This window comes from Notolepis coatsorum (assembly GCF_963971535.1).
Source record: "Notolepis coatsorum genome assembly, chromosome: 7".
Lineage (NCBI taxonomy): Eukaryota > Metazoa > Chordata > Actinopteri > Aulopiformes > Paralepididae > Notolepis > Notolepis coatsorum.
Window position 1 is genome coordinate 154,125,533 of NC_140171.1, and position 20,862 is coordinate 154,146,394.

General features: G+C 44.6%; 1 protein-coding gene across 1 annotated transcript in view; it reads right to left on the minus strand.

Annotated features, from left to right (window-relative positions):
• The window catches only part of hoga1 (4-hydroxy-2-oxoglutarate aldolase 1), a gene marked incomplete at its 3' end in the record, with an annotated part of 80,251 nt that overhangs the window by 4,242 nt on the left and 55,147 nt on the right, over positions 1 to 20,862 (minus strand). The window contains 1 exon segment of the mRNA XM_084318440.1: positions 4,904 to 5,037. Coding sequence (XP_084174566.1) covers positions 4,904 to 5,037 — 134 coding nt within the window.

A 20,862-nucleotide genomic window follows, 5' to 3' on the forward strand; every position in this document is an offset into this window, starting at 1 on the left:
CTCTCTCTCTCTCTCTCTCTCTCTCTCTCTCTCTCTCTCTCTCAGACTCACGGCGGCGTTGGGCTGGATCAGGCGCTGCTGCAGTCTACAACTTATTCATACATAAATATGAATAGTATCCTGCTATTGTGTGTTGTAAGTCAGCTAAATGACTACATGTAAATGTTTTATCCCTCTCTCCCTCCAATCCCTCTCTCCCTCCCTCCCTCTCTCTATCTCCCTCCCTCGCTCTCTCTCTCTCTGTCTCTCTGTCTCTCTGTCTCTCGCTCTCTCTGTTAATACTCTCTCTCTGTAATACTCTCTCTCTGTAATACTCTCTCTCTCTGTAATACTCTCTCTCTGTAATACTCTCTCTCTGTAATACTCTCTCTCTGTAATACTCTCTCTCTGTAATACTCTCTCTCTGTAATACTCTCTCTCTGTAATACTCTCTCTCTCTGTAATACTCTCTCTCTGTAATACTCTCTCTCTGTAATTACTCTCTCTCTGTAATACTCTCTCTCTGTAATACTCTCTCTCTGTAATACTCTCTCTCTGTAATACTCTCTCTCTGTAATACTCTCTCTGTAATACTCTCTCTCTGTAATACTCTCTCTCTGTAATACTCTCTCTCTGTAATACTCTCTCTCTGTAATACTCTCTCTCTGTAATACTCTCTCTCTGTAATACTCTCTCTCTGTAATACTCTCTCTGTAATACTCTCTCTGCTCTGTAATACTCTCTCTCTGTAATACTCTCTCTCTGTAATACTCTCTCTGTAATACTCTCTCTCTCTGTAATACTCTCTCTCTGTAATACTCTCTCTGTAATACTCTCTCTCTCTGTAATACTCTCTCTGTAATACTCTCTCTCTGTAATACTCTCTCTCTGTAATACTCTCTCTCTGTAATACTCTCTCTCTCTGTAATACTCTCTCTCTGTAATACTCTCTCTCTGTAATACTTTCTCTCTGTAATACTCTCTCTCTGTAATACTCTCTCTCTCTCTGTAATACTCTCTCTCTGTAATACTGTCCTCTCTGTAATACTCTCTCTGTAATACTCTCTCTCTGTAATACTCTCTCTCTGTAATACTCTCTCTCTCTGTAATACTCCTCTCTCTCTGTAATACTCTCTCTCTGTAATACTTCTCTCTGTAATACTCTCTCTCTGTAATACTCTCTCTCTGTAATACTCTCTCTGTAATACTCTCTCTCTCTGTAATACTCTCTCTCTCTCTGTAATACTCTCTCTCTGTAATACTGTCTCTCTGTAATACTCTCTCTGTAATACTCTCTCTCTGTAATACTCTCTCTCTGTAATACTCTCTCTCTCTGTAATACTCTCTCTCTCTGTAATACTCTCTCTCTGTAATACTTTCTCTCTGTAATACTCTCTCTCTGTAATACTCTCTCTCTGTAATACTCTCTCTCTGAATACTCTCTCTCTCTGTAATACTCTCTCTCTCTGTAATACTCTCTCTCTCTGTAATACTCTCTCTCTGTAATACTTCTCTCTGTAATACTCTCTCTCTGTAATACTCTCTCTCTGTAATACTCTCTCTGTAATACTCTCTCTCTCTGTAATACTCTCTCTCTGTAATACTTTCTCTCTCTGTAATACTCTCTCTCTCTGTAATACTCTCTCTCTCTGTAATACTCTCTCTCTGTAATACTTTCTCTCTGTAATACTCTCTCTCTGTAATACTTTCTCTCTGTAATACTCTCTCTCTGTAATACTCTCTCTCTCTGTAATACTTTCTCTCTGTAATACTCTCTCTCTGTAATACTCTCTCTCTGTAATACTCTCTCTCTGTAATACTTTCTCTCTGTAATACTCTCTCTCTGTAATACTCTCTCTCTGTAATACTTTCTCTCTGTAATACTCTCTCTCTGTAATACTCTCTCTCTGTAATACTCTCTCTCTGTAATACTCTCTCTCTGTAATACTCTCTCTCTGTAATTACTCTCTCTCTGTAATACTCTCTCTCTGTAATACTCTCTCTCTGTAATACTCTCTCTCTGTAATACTCTCTCTCTGTAATACTCTCTCTCTGTAATACTCTCTCTCTGTACTACTCTCTCTGTAATACTCTCTCTCTCTGTAATACTCTCTCTCTGTAATACTCTCTCTCTGTAATACTCTCTCTCTGTAATACTTTCTCTCTGTAATACTCTCTCTGTAATACTCTCTCTCTCTCTCTGTAATACTCTCTCTCTGTAATACTTTCTCTCTGTAATACTCTCTCTCTGTAATACTCTCTCTCTCTGTAATACTCTCTCTCTGTAATACTCTCTCTCTGTAATACTCTCTCTCGCTGTAATACTCTCTCTCTGTAATACTTTCTCTCTGTAATACTCTCTCTCTGTAATACTCTCTCTCTATAATACTCTCTCTGTAATACTCTCTCTCTCTGTAATACTCTCTCTCTGTAATACTTTCTCTCTCTGTAATACTTTCTCTCTCTGTAATACTCTCTCTCTCTCTGTAATACTCTCTCTCTGTAATACTTTCTCTCTCTGTAATACTTTCTCTCTCTGTAATACTCTCTCTCTCTGTAATACTCTCTCTCTGTAATACTTTCTCTCTGTAATACTCTCTCTCTGTAATACTTCTCTCTGTAATACTCTCTCTCTGTAATACTTTCTCTCTGTAATACTCCTCTCTCTGTAATACTCTCTCTCTGTAATACTCTCTCTGTAATACTCTCTCTCTCTGTAATACTCTCTCTCTGTAATACTTTCTCTCTCTGTAATACTTTCTCTCTCTGTAATACTCTCTCTCTCTGTAATACTCTCTCTCTGTAATACTTTCTCTCTGTAATACTCTCTCTCTGTAATACTCTCTCTCTGTAATACTTTCTCTCTGTAATACTCTCTCTCTGTAATACTCTCTCTCTGTAATACTTTCTCTCTGTAATACTCTCTCTCTGTAATACTTTCTCTCTGTAATACTCTCTCTCTGTAATACTCTCTCTCTCTGTAATACTTTCTCTCTGTAATACTCTCTCTCTGTAATACTTTCTCTCTGTAATACTCTCTCTCTGTAATACTTTCTCTCTGTAATACTCTCTCTCTGTAATACTCTCTCTCTCTGTAATACTTTCCTCTCTCTGTAATACTCTCTCTCTGTAATACTCTCTCTGTAATACTCTCTCTCTGTAATACTCTCTCTCTCTGTAATACTCTCTCTCTCTCTGTAATACTCTCTCTCTGTAATACTCTCTCTCTCTGTAATACTCTCTCTCTGTAATACTCTCTCTCTGTAATACTCTCTCTCTGTAATACTTTCTCTTTCTCTGTAATACTCTCTCTCTGTAATACTCTCTCTCAGTAATACTCTCTCTCTCTGTAATACTCTCTCTCTCTCTGTAATACTCTCTCTCTCTCTGTAATACTCTCTCTCTGTAATACTCTCTCTCTGTAATACTCTCTCTCTCTCTCTGTAATACTCTCTCTCTCTCTGTAATACTCTCTCTCTCTGTAATACTCTCTCTCTGTAATACTCTCTCTCTGTAATACTCTCTCTCTGTAATACTCTCTCTCTGTAATACTCTCTCTCTCTGTAATACTCTCTCTCTGTAATACTCTCTCTCTCTGTAATACTCACTCTGTAATACTCGCTCTCTCTGTAATACTCTCTCTCTCTGTAATACTCTCTCTGTAATACTCTCTCTGTAATACTCTCTCTGTAATACTCACTCTGTAATACTCGCTCTCTGTAATACTCTCTCTCTGTAATACTCTCTCTCTGTAATACTTTCTTTCTCTGTAATACTCTCTCTCTGTAATACTCTCTCTCTGTAATACTTTCTTTCTCTGTAATACTCTCTCTCTGTAATACTCTCTCTCTGTAATACTCTCTCTCTCTGTAATACTCTCTCTCTCTCTGTAATACTCTCTCTCTCTGTCTTTTCTCTGTAATACTCCTCTCTCTGTAATACTCTCTCTCTGTAATACTCTCTCTCTGTAATACTCTCTCTCTCTCTGTAATACTCTCCCTCTCTGTAATACTCTCCTCTGTAATACTCTCTCTCTGTAATACTCCTCTCTCTGTAATACTCTCTCTCTCTGTAATACTCTCTCTCTGTAATACTCTCTCTCTGTAATACTCTCTCTCTGTAAACTCTCTCTGTAATACTCGCTCTCTCTGTAATTACTCTCTCTCTCTGTAATACTCTCTGTAATACTCTCTCTGTAATACTCTCTCTGTAATACTCACTCTCTCTCTCTCTGTAATACTCTCTCTCTGTAATACTCTCTCTGTAATACTCTCTCTCTGTAATACTCTCTCTCTGTAATACTCTCTCTCTCTGTAATAAATCTCTCTCTGTAATACTTCTTCTGTAATACTCTCTCTCGTAATACTCTCTCTCTGTAATACTCTCTCTGTAATACTCTCTCTCTCTGTAATACTCTCTCTGTAATACTTTCTCTCTCTGTAATACTCTCTCTCTGTAATACTCTCTCTCTGTAATACTCTCTCTCTGTAATACTCTCTCTCTCTGTAATACTCTCTCTCTGTAATACTCTCTCTCTGTAATACGCTCTCTCTGTAATACTCTCTCTGTAATACTCTCTCTCTGTAATACTCTCTCTCTGTAATACTTTCTCTCTCTGTAATACTCTCTCTCTGTAATACTCTCTCTCTCTGTAATACTCTCTCTCTGTAATACTCTCTCTCTCTGTAATACTCTCTCTCTGTAATACTCTCTCTCTGTAATACTTTCTCTCTCTGTAATACTCTCTCTCTGTAATACTCTCTCTCTGTAATACTCTCTCTCTGTAATACTCTCTCTCTCTCTCTGTCTCTCTCTCTCTCTCTCTCTCTCTCTCTCTCTCTCTCTCTCTCTCTCTCTCTCTCTCTCTCTCTCTCTCTCTCTCTCTCTCTCTCTCTCTCTCTCTCTCTCTCTCTCTCAGACTCACGGCGGCGTTGGGTTGGATCAGGCGCTGCTGCAGGTGAAGGGCCTCCCGCCAGCGGCCGGAGACACACATACGCTCCAGCTCACACAGCTCCCTGCCCAGCACGTTGGCCAGCGCACACACCCCGCCCACCGCACCTGGGCACGGAGGAGACAGAGGTCACCCAGCTGGACCATACAAATCAAATCAAATCAAATCAAATGTATTTGTAAGGACCCGACAACACACGTTAATGTCCCCCCAATGTATGACACGTCTTCTTTAACACATTCCCGGCCAACCACGTATATATACGTGATGAGCTTGTTTTTGCTTTTATTGCGTTTTAATAACCTACTCAATGTCACGGAGCGGCACTGCAGATATACCCTACTCTTGAGATTCAGAAATTATGCATTACCGGCCAGATCCTGGTAGTGGCGCTGTCTCGATAATGCAGTGTTCCGTGTTACAGACCGGTGTCACTTTTTTTTTTTCATCATGGGTAGACTTTTCTGTTCGCCTAAAGCTATGCCTGTAGCCTGTAGCCCGGAATACTTTTTGCGACGCGGAATTCAGTATGCAGTAAAGGAATATAGCATCAGCCAATGGACATATCGATCTACCAGATGCCGATCAATAACTGGGAAATCCTTTTTGGGATCCAACCGGCCACAGGTAAGAATGACTTCACGTAGATTTCATGCTGATCAGGCCTTGTTATCATAGCCAACCAGCCGATCAGTGTATGATGCTACAACAACAAATGCCGTTATTGGTAATCAATAATCAGAAACGACGTCCCCCGCCGCCCCTTTCATGCATTCATGGTGGAACATGATACCGATCATATGCATTTAGATTTTTAACTCTAGCTTGTGTATGGCCGAAACGGCAATCGATTTAACGTTATTAGCTTAGCGCCTTATAACTAGCCTTGCAGGAATTAGCCTAGACCAGTGGTTCCCAAACTGTGGTGCATGCACCCCTTGTGGTGCGCGAGAGCCCTCTTGGGGGTGCGTGACATGAAAAGGCTAATGGCTGTGCTATGGTGTTATTTTACTAATACATATAACTAATATACAGTATTTCAAATGGGGATTTTCACTGTGTAAATCATGAAATTTACTAAACTTTTAAATTAAAAACGTAAGTTTTAATAATAATAATAAAAAAAATATGTATCCAAAATGCACTTTACTTCCTGCCAAAATGCGCGCGACTGGGACCGGTGCGCTATTATTGTGGCAGCGTATTATGCTCATGTGTTTCCCTACACTTCATGCGTTCTTGGAGGGAAACAAAGTTGTCATGGGTGAACCTGTAAAAAGCCTAATAACAGAACACCTCAACCAACTCGCTGAGCAGCTACGGACATATTTCCCACCTATGGATGCATCTCAGACGTGGATTCAATGCATGTAATTCTTATTTTGTTCTTTCGTGTGGTGAAGTATTTTATTTTGTTTGTCATACTTTGGTATGTGTTCTTATTGGATTAAACCTGATGCCTTTAGTGCGCCTATGAATAGACTGTGTTGTCTTTTTTATGTTGGGCATTGGGGGGTGCGTCAGCTAGGTCGGGAGGTGACAGGGGGTGCATGGCCAAAAAAGTTTGGGAACCGCTGGCCTAGACCAATCCCATATAACGCTCATATTCATCACGCTATAAAATGGGTACGTATTGATGAAAAAAAAATTCTTTAAGGCATATTGAAGGGAAGGTTTATAGTGTCAATTGACAATGAGAATGGATATAGTCAAGTTAGACCGCGCTCACAAGTTCTCACACTGGGTGCTGTAATCCCATAAAGTTCAGTATATCAAAGCAGGGTAGCCGGACCAGCACTCACAGGTTCAATGTTTTTTAATGGCAGCCTGAATAAACAGCAGACATGTTTCGGACAATGTCCTTCTTCAGTGGTATGGCTAGCACTGGAAATACATTCAAGGTGATGGTTAAATACACCTGGCAGGTAATTGAGACGGCAGGAAATGACATCACAACACAGGTGTGCCTGTGCAATATGACCAAATGAATGACCTATCAAAATAGAGTCCAATCATAATTTATACATATATATAGATATATCTATATCTAACACCAATCTATATTATAAACAATACAATACAAAACAAAACAAAACAAAATTACCAGAAACTTGATAACATATAAAATGCCCATTAATTATAGGGCTGATTGAGCCACTTTACGTAATTAATTAATTCGTTTCAAATTATCCATTGGGCATCTTTGTGAAGCATGCCTCTAGTTTGGCAACAAACAACAACTTTAATCAGACCAAAAATAACAATGTAGGAGTAAGGAGGTTAAAGGAAACAGGTTAACACGTTCTCTTCATTCATTCCTCTAGGTTCGATGCAATTGAACAGGTGGATATAATAACATTCACGTTGCAGCAGCAGCTTGTGTCTGTCTCCACCTCGTGCTGGCCTGAGTACTAACTCTAGTCCCATATATTTGAGATCGTTGACGGTATGTTTACACTTAGAGAAATGTCGAGCTACCGACGACTTGACATCTGAATTTCTCACGGCACATTTGTGTTCACTTATTCTTGATTTAAAGGCTCTCGTTGTTTTGCCCACATAAGAAGAATTACAAGGACATTTTAACAAATACACCAGATTGGACGAATTACACGTAATCCGTCCTTTGACTGGGATATTTTTCCCCGTTTTTGGATGTGCGAAAAATGTATCTTTAATCATACCCTGGCACTGTACACAGGATTGGCAGGGAAAATTCCCAGCTGGGATATTGGACATAAAATGAGAAGGTTTCTTTAAGGGCAAATCAGTTTTGACTAGGAGATTAGATAAATTCGCTTGTCTCTTGTAAAAATAATTAGGCGAATGCTGAAACGCTGTCCCTATGAGAGGGTCGGACTGCAGAATATGCCAATGTTTATTGACAATACTCTGTGTGTCTCTCGTAATAGGGCTGTAAGTAGACACAAAGGATACTTTGTCAGGTTTATCTTCTTTCTTTCTGGGGGTAAACAACGTGGCCCTATCGATATGCATGGTTTTATTCAAGGCTTTGAGTGTCAAATCGGCACTGTATCCTCTCTCGTGGAAACTGCCACGGAGCACCTTTGCTTGTGCAATAAATGTATCGTCAGTATCACACATTCTCTTATAACGAAGTATTTGGCTATAAGGAAGACTGTTCTTCAAGGCTGGGGTGTGATAACTAGAATAATGCAAGAACGAGTTACGGTCTGTCTCCTTTTTAAAAACCTCTGTGTGTAATGAGATGCCATCAAGGGCTTTCTTGATCATAACATCGAGGAAGGGTAAATTATGCATATCAAACTTTAATGTAAACTTTATCGTTCTTCTACAGGAGTTCAGGTACTCAAGGAAGGCAAAAAGCTCAGATGATGAACCAGACCAAATAAAAAATAGATCGTCAATATAGCGCATATAAGATTTGACACATTTCTCAAACGGGTTATTATTAAAGATATGATCTACTTCATATTTGGACATATAAAGATTGGCTAGGTTCACAGCGGCTGGAGAGCCCATGCTGAGGCCTCTGTTTTGCAAATAGTATTTATCTTGGAATCTAAAGTAATTTCTAGTTAGAACTAGATCGGTTAAACTAACCAGCGCTTCTGTAGGGGGGAGTAATACTTCCCTCGAGTTTAAATAAAAACTCAGCGCGTCCAGCGCATCAGCATGTGGAATGCTGGGGTAAAGGCTGACTACATCTATGGTAACTAGTAAGTCTGTAGGACTAATGTTGCAGGACGAGAGCCTGTTCAAAAAAGTAGTAGTATCCTTCAAGTAACCACGCTGAGAAGAGGCCAAATCCTTAATATGCGCATCAATGAACTGAGATATTTTTTCTGTGGCAGAACCAATACCGGAAACAATAGGTCTACCAGGAGGGTTAATCAGATCCTTATGGATTTTAGGTAAAGTGTAAATAATAGGAGTAACTGGGTACTCTACGAACATAAACTTAAATAAATTTTCTGTAATTGCCTCTGACAATCTCAAGCTTTTAAGGACCGTTTTGATTTCCGTAGAAAATCTAAACACAGGGTCTGAATTTAGATGGGTATATACCTCAATCTCATTCAATTGTCAGATACATACAAGCTCTTATTTTGGAGCACAATACCTGAACCCTTGTCAGCTTTTCTAAAAATTAAATCATCTTTCTTCATGAGCTCCTTAAGTGCTGCAGACTCTGATTCAAGTAAATTTGGATAAAGATGGGCTTTGTGACTGGTCTCACATAACTTAAGGACATCATTTTGTACCAGTCTGCAGAAAGTTTCAACTGAGGGAGGATTGAGATGGGGAGTAAACAGGCTACGGGGTTTAAATACTTTTCTTTTAGAGGTGTCTGGCTCTGTCTCAGGCCTAGCATCAGCATCAACATCATCACTTATCAACACATTTTCGTTAGCATATTGAGTTCTCTTATCAAACCCTCTGGCATAAAATGCTTTCAACTTCATATTTCTAAAAAAAACTTAAATAACTCTACCTTGGTAGTAAATGCATCCACCTTGCGGGCTGGGACAAAAGATAAACCTTTAGACAGGATATTGTGGTGTGGGTCGCTCAATAATACATCTGAAATGTTGACAATGTTAGATGTAATGCTCATCACCGGAACCGCGGATTTCTTCCTCTGGCCCCGCCTCGTCTTCCTATGGGTTCTCTCTCCGGTCGGGGAGGAAGCGGAGCGTCCTGCTCGCCTCGAAAAACAGACTGGCTCCGGAGCGGGTATCTGCCCGGCTGAGAGGGCGCCTCGTCGGAGCTCACCGCTGTGGAGGAGGAGTCCGTATGCCGTTGCCTGTCTCTGGGCTGCCAATTCAGCCTGCGGTTCCTGGAAGGTGGATTGTGGAGCCATGGGTACACCATATGCGTTGCGTAGTCTTGCTCATCTCTTCTCCTCTTGGCTCTCTTGTGCAGCTCGATGTCATGTTTATACTTATCGAGTTTCTGGTTTGCTGACTCTAGCAGTTCGGTCAGTTGGTCAGGGGTTAGAATGGTTTTAATTTCTCTAAAAAGGAAAGCTCCTCTCTGACTTTGGCTAATTTAGAGCCTTCATTATCTATGATTAAAAGAAGTAGATCCATAGAACACGTATCCAGGATCAAACACCACTTTTCACAGAACTCAGGTGATTCTCTTCCCAGCGTGGGTTCTTTGTTGATGCGAAGGCCCCTCGGTATGATGGCATCCTGCCAGTATTTGGTGAGGGTCGTACCGTGGAGTAGGGTACGTGTCTCTCTCTGCCTTAGACGTGAGAGCGACAAGGCCAGTCGCTGCTGTCGGGACAAAACCTCATAACTCCAAAAACCCAACTTTTCAGCAGATGAAAAAAACTAACACAGATTTGAGCGTGAATAGAGTTAGGAGGTTTAGACAGATGATCGGTTTAATGCTTTCCCATTGTTTAAACTTTGTAAAACCCACACACACATATGGAGGATGATCTATGGAGTTGATTTATATAATAAAAAAAAAAATTAAAATGGAGTTATGAGGTTTTGTCCCGACAGCAGCGCAGTGCTTCTCTTCTTTTGGGTGGAGGTGCCGAACTCTCTGGCACTGGGAATAAGCTGCAGATTCTGTCGCTTCCCACCTTTGAATAAGCATAGCCTTTCTCCATATTTAGCAGTGTGAGCTGCTGTCGTCCTCGAGGGAATTGGGTTCGTAGAAAATGTTTGGAGCTGCAGGTCTCGAAAGCTATTTGGGTAGCTTTGAATCAATATAGTCAAGTTAGACCGCGCATTGTATTGTATTGTTTATAATATAGATTGGTGTTAGATATAGATATATCTATATATATGTATAAATTATGATTGGACTCTATTTTGATAGGTCATTCATTTGGTCATATTGCACAGGCACACCTGTGTTGTGATGTCATTTCCTGCCATGTCAATTACCTGCCAGGTGTATTTAACCATCACCTTGAATGTATTTCCAGTGCGGGCGGCTAGGTGGTGTAGTGGGCAAGGCACTCGCCACCAGTGTGGAGATGCTAGGATTCGCGTGTTCGAATCCAGCTCTCCACATTGTTTTCAGTTTAGCTGGTCGTCCGCAGTAATACACAATGGCCGTATTACGGGGAGGGAAAACTGAAGGGTGGGGATCGAACGTTGTGAACAAGCGACTCCTACAAGTCGGTTGGTGCGCCTGCGCAGTAGAATCAGGAAGTGTCGGGGGCAGCGTGAGCCTCCCACGCGTTACTCCTCGACACTGAGAGATCGAGCTGCGCAGGTGAAAAGATGCGACTGCTGTTACCTCAAGTACCGGAGGGGACTTGTGCTATGTATGACTTAGTCCACATTGCAGCCGGCTTGTGGGAGGCAAGAAACAGCGTTCGTGACAGGGGAGGGTTGAATTGGATGATACGAAATTGGGATGGGAGAAAATATAGAAAAATGGGAGAAAAAGTGGATAAAAAAAAAAGAATGTATTTCCAGTGCTAGCCATACCACTGAAGAAGGACATTGTCCGAAACATGTCTGCTGTTTATTCAGGCTGCCATTAAAAAACATTGAACCTGTGAGTGCTGGTCCGGCTACCCTGCTTTGATATACTGAACTTTATGGGATTACAGCACCCAGTGTGAGAACTTGTGAGCGCGGTCTAACTTGACTATATTGATTCAAAGCTACCCAAATAGCTTTCAGGACCTGCAGCTCCAAACATTTTCTACGAACCCAATTCCCTCGAGGACGACAGCAGCTCACACTGCTAAATATGGAGAAAGGCTATGCTTATTCAAAGGTGGGAAGCGACAGAATCTGCAGCTTATTCCCAGTGCCAGGGAGTTCGGCACCTCCACCCAAAAGAAGAGAAGCACTGGCCTTGTCGCTCTCACGTCTAAGGCAGAGAGAGACACGTACCCTACTCCACGGTACGACCCTCACCAAATACTGGCAGGATGCCATCATACCGAGGGGCCTTCGCATCAACAAAGAACCCACGCTGGGAAGAGAATCACCTGAGTTCTGTGAAAAGTGGTGTTCGATCCTGGATAAGTGTTCTATGGATCTACTTCTTTTAATCATAGATAATGAAGGCTCTAAATTAGCCAAAGTCAGAGAGGAGCTTTCCTTTTTAGAGAAATTAAAACCATTCTAACCCCTGACCAACTGACCGAACTGCTAGAGTCAGCAAACCAGAAACTCGATAAGTATAAACATGACATCGAGCTGCACAAGAGAGCCAAGAGGAGAAGAGATGAGCAAGACTACGCAACGCATATGGTGTACCCATGGCTCCACAATCCACCTTCCAGGAACCGCAGGCTGAATTGGCAGCCCAGAGACAGGCAACGGCATACGGACTCCTCCTCCACAGCGGTGAGCTCCGACGAGGCGCCCTCTCAGCCGGGCAGATACCCGCTCCGGAGCCAGTCTGTTTTTCGAGGCGAGCAGGACGCTCCGCTTCCTCCCCGACCGGAGAGAGAACCCATAGGAAGACGAGGCGGGGCCAGAGGAAGAAATCCGCGGTTCCGGTGATGAGCATTACATCTAACATTGTCAACATGTCAGATGTATTATTGAGCGACCCACACCACAATATCCTGTCTAAAGGTTTATCTTTTGTCCCAGCCTGCAAGGTGGATGCATTTACTACCAAGGTAGAGTTATTTAAGTTTTTTAGAAATATTAAGTTGAAAGCATTTTATGCCAGAGGGTTTGATAAGAGAACTCAATATGCTAACGAAAATGTGTTGATAAGTGATGATGTTGATGCTGATGCTAGGCCTGAGACAGAGCCAGACACCTCTAAAAGAAAAGTATTTAAACCCCGTAGCCTGTTTACTCCCCATCTCAATCCTCCCTCAGTTGAAACTTTCTGCAGACTGGTACAAAATGATGTCCTTAAGTTATGTGAGACCAGTCACAAAGCCCATCTTTATCCAAATTTACTTGAATCAGAGTCTGCAGCACTTAAGGAGCTCATGAAGAAAGATGATTTAATTTTTAGAAAAGCTGACAAGGGTTCAGGTATTGTGCTCCAAAATAAGAGCTTGTATGTATCTGAGATAAACAGACAATTGAATGAGATTGAGGTATATACCCATCTAAATTCAGACCCTGTGTTTAGATTTTCTACGGAAATCAAAACGGTCCTTAAAAGCTTGAGATTGTCAGAGGCAATTACAGAAAATTTATTTAAGTTTATGTTCGTAGAGTACCCAGTTACTCCTATTATTTACACTTTACCTAAAATCCATATGGATCTGATTAACCCTCCTGGTAGACCTATTGTTTCCGGTATTGGCTCTGCCACAGAAAAAATATCTCAGTTCATTGATGCGCATATTAAGGATTTGGCCTCTTCTCAGCGTGGTTACTTGAAGGATACTACTACTTTTTTGAACAGGCTCTCGTCCTGCAACATTAGTCCTACAGACTTACTAGTTACCATAGATGTAGTCAGCCTTTACCCCAGCATTCCACATGCTGATGCGCTGGACGCGCTGAGTTTTTATTTAAACTCGAGGGAAGTATTACTCCCCCCTACAGAAGCGCTGGTTAGTTTAACCGATCTAGTTCTAACTAGAAATTACTTTAGATTCCAAGATAAATACTATTTGCAAAACAGAGGCCTCAGCATGGGCTCTCCAGCCGCTGTGAACCTAGCCAATCTTTATATGTCCAAATATGAAGTAGATCATATCTTTAATAATAACCCGTTTGAGAAATGTGTCAAATCTTATATGCGCTATATTGACAATCTATTTTTTATTTGGTCTGGTTCATCATCAGAGCTTTTTGCCTTCCTTGAGTACCTGAACTCCTGTAGAAGAACGATAAAGTTTACATTAAAGTTTGATATGCATAATTTACCCTTCCTCGATGTTATGATCAAGAAAGCCCAAGAATACCAAGAATGGCATCTCATTACACACAGAGGTTTTTAAAAAGGAGACAGACCGTAACTCGTTCTTGCATTATTCTAGTTATCACACCCCAGCCTTGAAGAACAGTCTTCCTTATAGCCAAATACTTCGTTATAAGAGAATGTGTGATACTGACGATACATTTATTGCACAAGCAAAGGTGCTCCGTGGCAGTTTCCACGAGAGAGGATACAGTGCCGATTTGACACTCAAAGCCTTGAATAAAACCATGCATATCGATAGGGCCACGTTGTTTACCCCCAGAAAGAAAGAAGATAAACCTGACAAAGTATCCTTTGTGTCTACTTACAGCCCTATTACGAGAGACACACGGAGTATTGTCAATAAACATTGGCATATTCTGCAGTCCGACCCTCTCATAGGGACAGCGTTTCAGCATTCGCCTAATTATTTTTACAAGAGACAAGCGAATTTATCTAATCTCCTAGTCAAAACTGATTTGCCCTTAAAGAAACCTTCTCATTTTATGTCCAATATCCCAGATGGGAATTTTCCCTGCCAATCCTGTGTACAGTGCCAAGGTATGATTAAAGATAAATGTTTCGCACATCCAAAAACGGGGAAAAATATCCCAGTCAAAGGACGGATTACGTGTAATTCGTCCAATCTGGTGTATTTGTTAAAATGTCCTTGTAATTTTTCTTATGTGGGCAAAACAACGAGAGCCTTTAAATCAAGAATAAGTGAACACAAATGTGCTGTGAGACATTCAGATGTCAAGTCGTCGGTAGCTCGACATTTCTCTAAGTGTAAACATACCGTCAACGATCTCAAATATATGGGACTAGAGTTAGTACTCAGGCCAGCACGAGGTGGAGACAGACACAAGCTGCTGTTGCAACGTGAATGTTATTATATCCACCTGTTCAATTGCATCGAACCTAGAGGAATGAATGAAGAGAACGTGTTAACCTGTTTCCTTTAACCTCCTTACTCCTACATTGTTATTTTTGGTCTGATTAAAGTTGTTGTTTGTTGCCAAACTAGAGGCATGCTTCACAAAGATGCCCAATGGATAATTTGAAACTAATTAATTAATTACGTAAAGTGGCTCAATCAGCCCTATAATTAATGGGCATTTTATATGTTATCAAGTTTCTGGTAATTTTGTTTTGTTTTGTTTTGTATTGTATTGTTTATAATATAGATTGGTGTTAGATATAGATATATCTATATATATGTATAAATTATGATTGGACTCTATTTTGATAGGTCATTCATTTGGTCATATTGCACAGGCACACCTGTGTTGTGATGTCATTTCCTGCCGTCTCAATTACCTGCCAGGTGTATTTAACCATCACCTTGAATGTATTTCCAGTGCTAGCCATACCACTGAAGAAGGACATTGTCCGAAACATATCTGCTGTTTATTCAGGCTGCCATTAAAAAACATTGAACCTGTGAGTGCTGGTCCGGCTACCCTACAATGAGAATGGACACATAGCAATAATTTTAAATATAGATTTAGCTCTACAAACACCCTCACGCATAGTTAAACCTTGTTATGATAAGCTGGCCATAGAGAGTGGGCCCGTCTAATCCCTGTGGCCGTCAATGTGTTAAACAAGTCAACAAGAAACATCACAATAAGTCAAGAACAAAACTAAAACACCATGAAGTCCAAAACATTTTAAATAAATGAATGCAACACTCCCAGACATACCCCACACGAAGGTAAGGAAAAACTCACTAAAAACCTTGCAATAGGAAAAAAATAGCACGACAGGCAGTGTGGAGGAGAGAAACCTTAGAAGGGCCGTTCAAGGGGGGATCTCCCTTCGATACACAAACCATTCATGCATCATCACTGACACCATTCATGCATCATCATCACTGACACCATTCATTCATGCATCATCATCACTGACACCATTCATGCATAAGCCTCCCCCTGGTTGAACTATAATGGTGTCAACAAAGAAAAAAGGAAATGTCGTGCAGCTTAGCGAAAATGGAGGAAAACAAAAACCACTATCTGCTGTGATATATGCAAAGATGCTTTAACGTTAGGTTATAGCTATAACCAAGTTCTGTTAATTAGGGGTGACGCTTGGCATCACACTGCACTCCCTCGCGTACGTGCACGCGCACTGAATAAATTCCACAAATGTACCTTTAATACCAGTATTAGTCTGACCACACCCCTCATCAGCTTACCTTCATAAGCAGGTGTGTGGTCACCTGCTCTCCTCCTTCCCAAGCTTTCACCACAAGGTGAGGTCAAGGGCTGCAGCGGCCGTCTGATGCCAAGCGTCACCCCTAATTAACAGAACTTGGTTATAGCTATAACCTAACGTTCTGTTCCATTAGGGGCTCTGCTTGGCATCACACTGCACAAAGGGAGGCCAAGCGGAGCCGCTGGCTGACAAATACACCCCGCTGAAGGCCCCCCACAACCAACAGAACAGGGAGGGCCGAGCCCCCCCGACCCCCCCTAATGGAGGGCACCCTCCCTATTAGAGGTCTACCGAGAGGGCGACGGACCCGACTGCGCGAAGAGGCACTCAAGCAACTCAACGCACAGGGTGAGCAGACCGTGGCTTGACCCCACGACTACACCCACGCACAACCCGCATGCCACCCGGGAACGAACGTAGGAAACAACCTCGTTACTGCCCCCAGAATCACGGGATCAAGGGCAAACCCAACCCCGTGGCAAGGCCGTAGCAGCGGAGCGCGAAGGAAGACCCAGACCCACCAAAAGGACTGGACTCCCTGGAATGGGGGCCCGGAGAAGTCCATGATGCCAGCATCAAGACCCCACCAGGTGGGCACCTAGTGACCCCGCCCCCCACATCGCCAGCGTATTCGGACAAAGGCCCCTCAGCCGAGCGGGCCCTGTCCTCCCCAACAGTACACCGCCTGGAACACAGGCCCTGCAACAGGCAGACAGCATGGTCGTAACACACAAGAGTTAACCAACGGAAGCAGGCAGTGCACCGGGAAAAAAGACCAGGCAACAGGCTGTCAACCCAAGCCTGGAGACTGCGGACGAGGCAGGCGCCAGAAGGACAGCTGAACACAGCCGCCCCGGCGGAAGGGGGGTATGCTGGCGTTGTCGCATAACCAAGCCTTTAAACAGCATGTCAGAAGTGGGATTCAAACCCATGCCTCTATTCAGAGACCAGAAGCCCCATTGCTATGGAAATTTCACCTTGAGTCTGGCTCCTTAGACCACTCGGCCATCCTGACAGCTGCCCACAGAGAAGGCCCATACGATCGGCAGACGTCATGAACGTGCAGGGGCACCCTCAACCGGAGAACCGGGAGTTGACACTGCAGCAACACACCAGAGAACCAACCACCTAGGCATTACCCCATGCAATGGTTGGTCCCATAACCCCTCAGGAAAGAAACCCCAAAAACACACCTGCGGCACCGCCGCAGCCCGCGTTCTGGTTTCCAACAGGGCTATCCTGGGCCTACGGGTCAACGAACATTACCCCGGACCGGGCCCGGTGATACGGGGGGCACAGGGTCCCCCGAGGAGGTTAAAACCACCCCAACAGGCCCCTCTGCGCCAAGCGCAAGAGAAGAGCGTAAAAATGGAAGACCAGCCCCAGCACCCCGCACTCGGTATTCCCAGGAGGTCACCCAACCAAGTACCAACCAAGACCAACCCGCACAGCGGCCGAGATCCGACGAGATCGGGCGCGTACAGGTCGGCACGGCCGTAAGCCATTACGACAGTGCAGAATACAAACGCACCTAACAAGGGTTCCATAACGCTCAACCCTGACACAACGCTCAACCCTGACACCCGGACCGACCTAGCATTTTTCCCCCTGAAAAAAACCCAAGTCCCTCAGGGTACCAGAACAGCAGATCTGCATCCCCAGCGGACAACGGGTGCAACTGATCTGGACCAGCGCGACCAGAACCAGTCCCGTGCCCTAATCACGCCGACCTGCCAACCCCAGGAGAAGGGGCAGATATGCGTGTTGATCCCAACATAAAAAGAAGGCGCCACCCAGACGTGTCGGTATGAACCGCGCCCGGTGGCCCACCCCTAGGGCGTGAGACCCTTCCCCATATGTCCAGACCCATTCCGTCATCATCCCCTGACATGAACGGGAACCCATCGACAACCACACAGGGTGTCGGAAGAGGAAAAAAACCCCATCCCAATTGCTTCATAAAAACGCTGTTTCAACCCCAAGCAATCAAGGCGCGCCAGTCAGCCAATGCCCCAAAAGCACATCCTGAGCTAGCACTATGTGTGCGTTTTGACATACCCACATCAACAATAGGCCGTTTAGACCACCATATTGAATCCCCAAGACGCCCAGGGCAACGACAAGAGGGGCGAGATGCAATCAACTCCATGAATGAATGAATGAAAAAGTTTACCCAACAGACTGCAGAAAGGGTACAACCCAGTACGGCAATACACACAATAGGTTAAGGGGAGGCAGACCTGAGAAAGACGTTAGTCTTGTTTCCATCAGGGACCCTCATTTCCAATCCATCATAGACACATTCAACTCTTTATAAAAATAAAGAAAAAGCATCACCCGTATGACCCAACTGCACAGCTGGGAGTAAAAAACCTGTTTTCACATGATTTCAATCCAGTCACTCTTTTTAATCAGAGTGTAAGACCAGACCCTCCCAGAAACACCTTCCCACATGAGACCATAGCCAAGAAAAAGATATGTAAACTGTGAGTCACGTGGCCAATTGACTCAAGTTGACACATAAACCGGGCGCAGCAGAACTGTGAGCCCTACGCCCTAACCTCGACATCTTTAAGACACCAGCTCATGGAAGGCGTCGCCATAGCAACACCGCTACAACGGGCGGGGAAACCTGCCGGATCCTGTCATGTAATAGGAGTTGGTAGAATACCCCTCCCCCCCCCCCCCCCTGCCAAGCACTGGCTTGGCCCTGACTGGCTCAGCAGAAGAGATCAAAAATCCCCTAAACCAATCAAGTGGGAAAGGAGGGGTTTATTCGACACCCCCTCCCGAAAAAACACCCTTTATCCCTACACACAGAAAAACAACCGTAGCCATCTTGAAAAACCTCCGGTAGAAAGCAAAGCATAGCGAAGCTAATACAATGTCCGCTACCCACAAAATGTGTAAAGGTTTTACAACAAAAACACAAGTCGCCTGTGCGTGAATCCTATACCCGTTGACTATGTCGTACATAGGAAAAAACGCTGATCGAGAGTAAACGGCTAGGCCGTGAAATGTGTGTGTACGAGTATTACTGCAACTAAACAACACAGCATTGTGAAACACATATACTTAGTTCAAGCAATGGAATAACACCAGTTCTAACTGCATGTGGAGCATCAAGCTAACCGAGTGTACGTTGCAGACCTTGCTTAACCTCGTAACACAACACAACTCATCCCACAACGTAAAAGGGCAGATTCATATATACACAACCCCACCATATGAATTGTTTGAAGAAACACACAGTTTGTTCGGCCAAAACACAGTCCCCCTCCATCGGGGAACTTTTTTATTTAACTAATTAAAGCGTGTCAAGGCACAAAATCATAGAGGGGCCGGGGAGGGTGTAGAGGAGAGGGGACACAGAGGGGAAAAAGTCACTTTTAACGGCGTCTGCCACCTCGCGCCGCTCGAGTCTTGCCACCCCGAGGAGCCCCGGAGGGACGGTAGGTTACAGTCTGCTGGACACGACGTTCCCTACCGTCTCCTCCGGTCTGGGATGGGCCGGCGGTGGCCGAAGCGCCATGTCGTCCCCTGGCCCTCTTGGCAGGGCCAGCAGCGGCGGCGGAGGCAGTGGTAGCGGCGACGGAGACAGCTCGACGTCGCGGAAGCCTTCTGACTCCACCGGCAAGGACGGGAGGCGGAAAATGGGGTTGGAGAATGGACCTCTCCTCTGCCATCTCTCTGCATGTTGAGGACATCAACCGCAGGGCCTTCCCGAATAGGCCAGCGTCGGAGAGGGCGGCCGTCAGAAGAGGAGCTCTCTTCTTCTCTGGCACACGGGCCTGCTCCAGCCAAAGGTGACGCTGGCCCAGGGTGGCCAGGGCGCGCACTTTCCCCATGGCTATGGCCAGCACCTGGGAAAGGTGCAGGACAGCTCCCGCAGCCTGGGTGATCTGATCGCATTTCACCTCGTTCAGATCCGTGCCGCTCGTCATTATCCCCGATACAAATCTAGCCAGGTGGGCGATGTTAGACGCCGCAGCTAGCGATTGTGTACCAGCAATGAATGACTGGTCACCCCAATAAGCCAATCGCCTAGCCGATTTCCCCTGGAGGACCGGCTTGCATAGTGGTTCCCACACCATATCCGGACAGAGGAGCGCGGCCATCGGACTGTCAAGCCGAGGCACGCCCTCCCCCATACCTTTGACCAACCCCGACACCCGCGTAACTGGTACGTAGGTAGGAGTTAGTCCCATGATGTTGGACACGGCCTGACCCCGACGAACATAGGCCCCCATCGATGGGAAAAATGGGTAGACAACGTCCACCCCTCTCACTGGGGGACGCTGCCAGGGATGGCCTATGAGGTCATCAGGGACAGGTGCAGGCAATGGCAGCGGCAGCGGCACGCCGTTTGCGGCGGCGGCTACCGCCATGAGCTCGGGAAACAAGGCCCGCAGTTCCCCCTGCGAACCTTCCTCCACCGACCCTGCATCCCTCACATACAGCAGGCTGCGACTGGTCAAGGAGCCACAGTCTGATGTGGCCGACAGTAGGGTATCCTGCTGATGAGGCCAAGGTGGTTCCTCGACATCCTCGAACAGGGCGCCCCATGGAGCCATTTCCCCCCCCTCCGGGGTCTCCTGAGGAGGGATACTCTCCTCCACGGGGCCCTCATACAAAAACCCGTCCGCCTCGTCCATGAAGTCCTCAGTCTCCATTGGAAATCCCGAGCCGGACGCATCTTCGCTGGTCTCCAGCAGTTCCCCAAACCCAGGCCGTTCGCGCCTGCACGCCACCATCTTGCGACGTGAGCGAGCAGACGCGAAAAGTTTGCGTCGCAAATCCTCTGGCTCCAAGACAACCCCCCGTTCACCAACGGGCGGTTGCCCAGAACCAGAGGAACCAGAGTC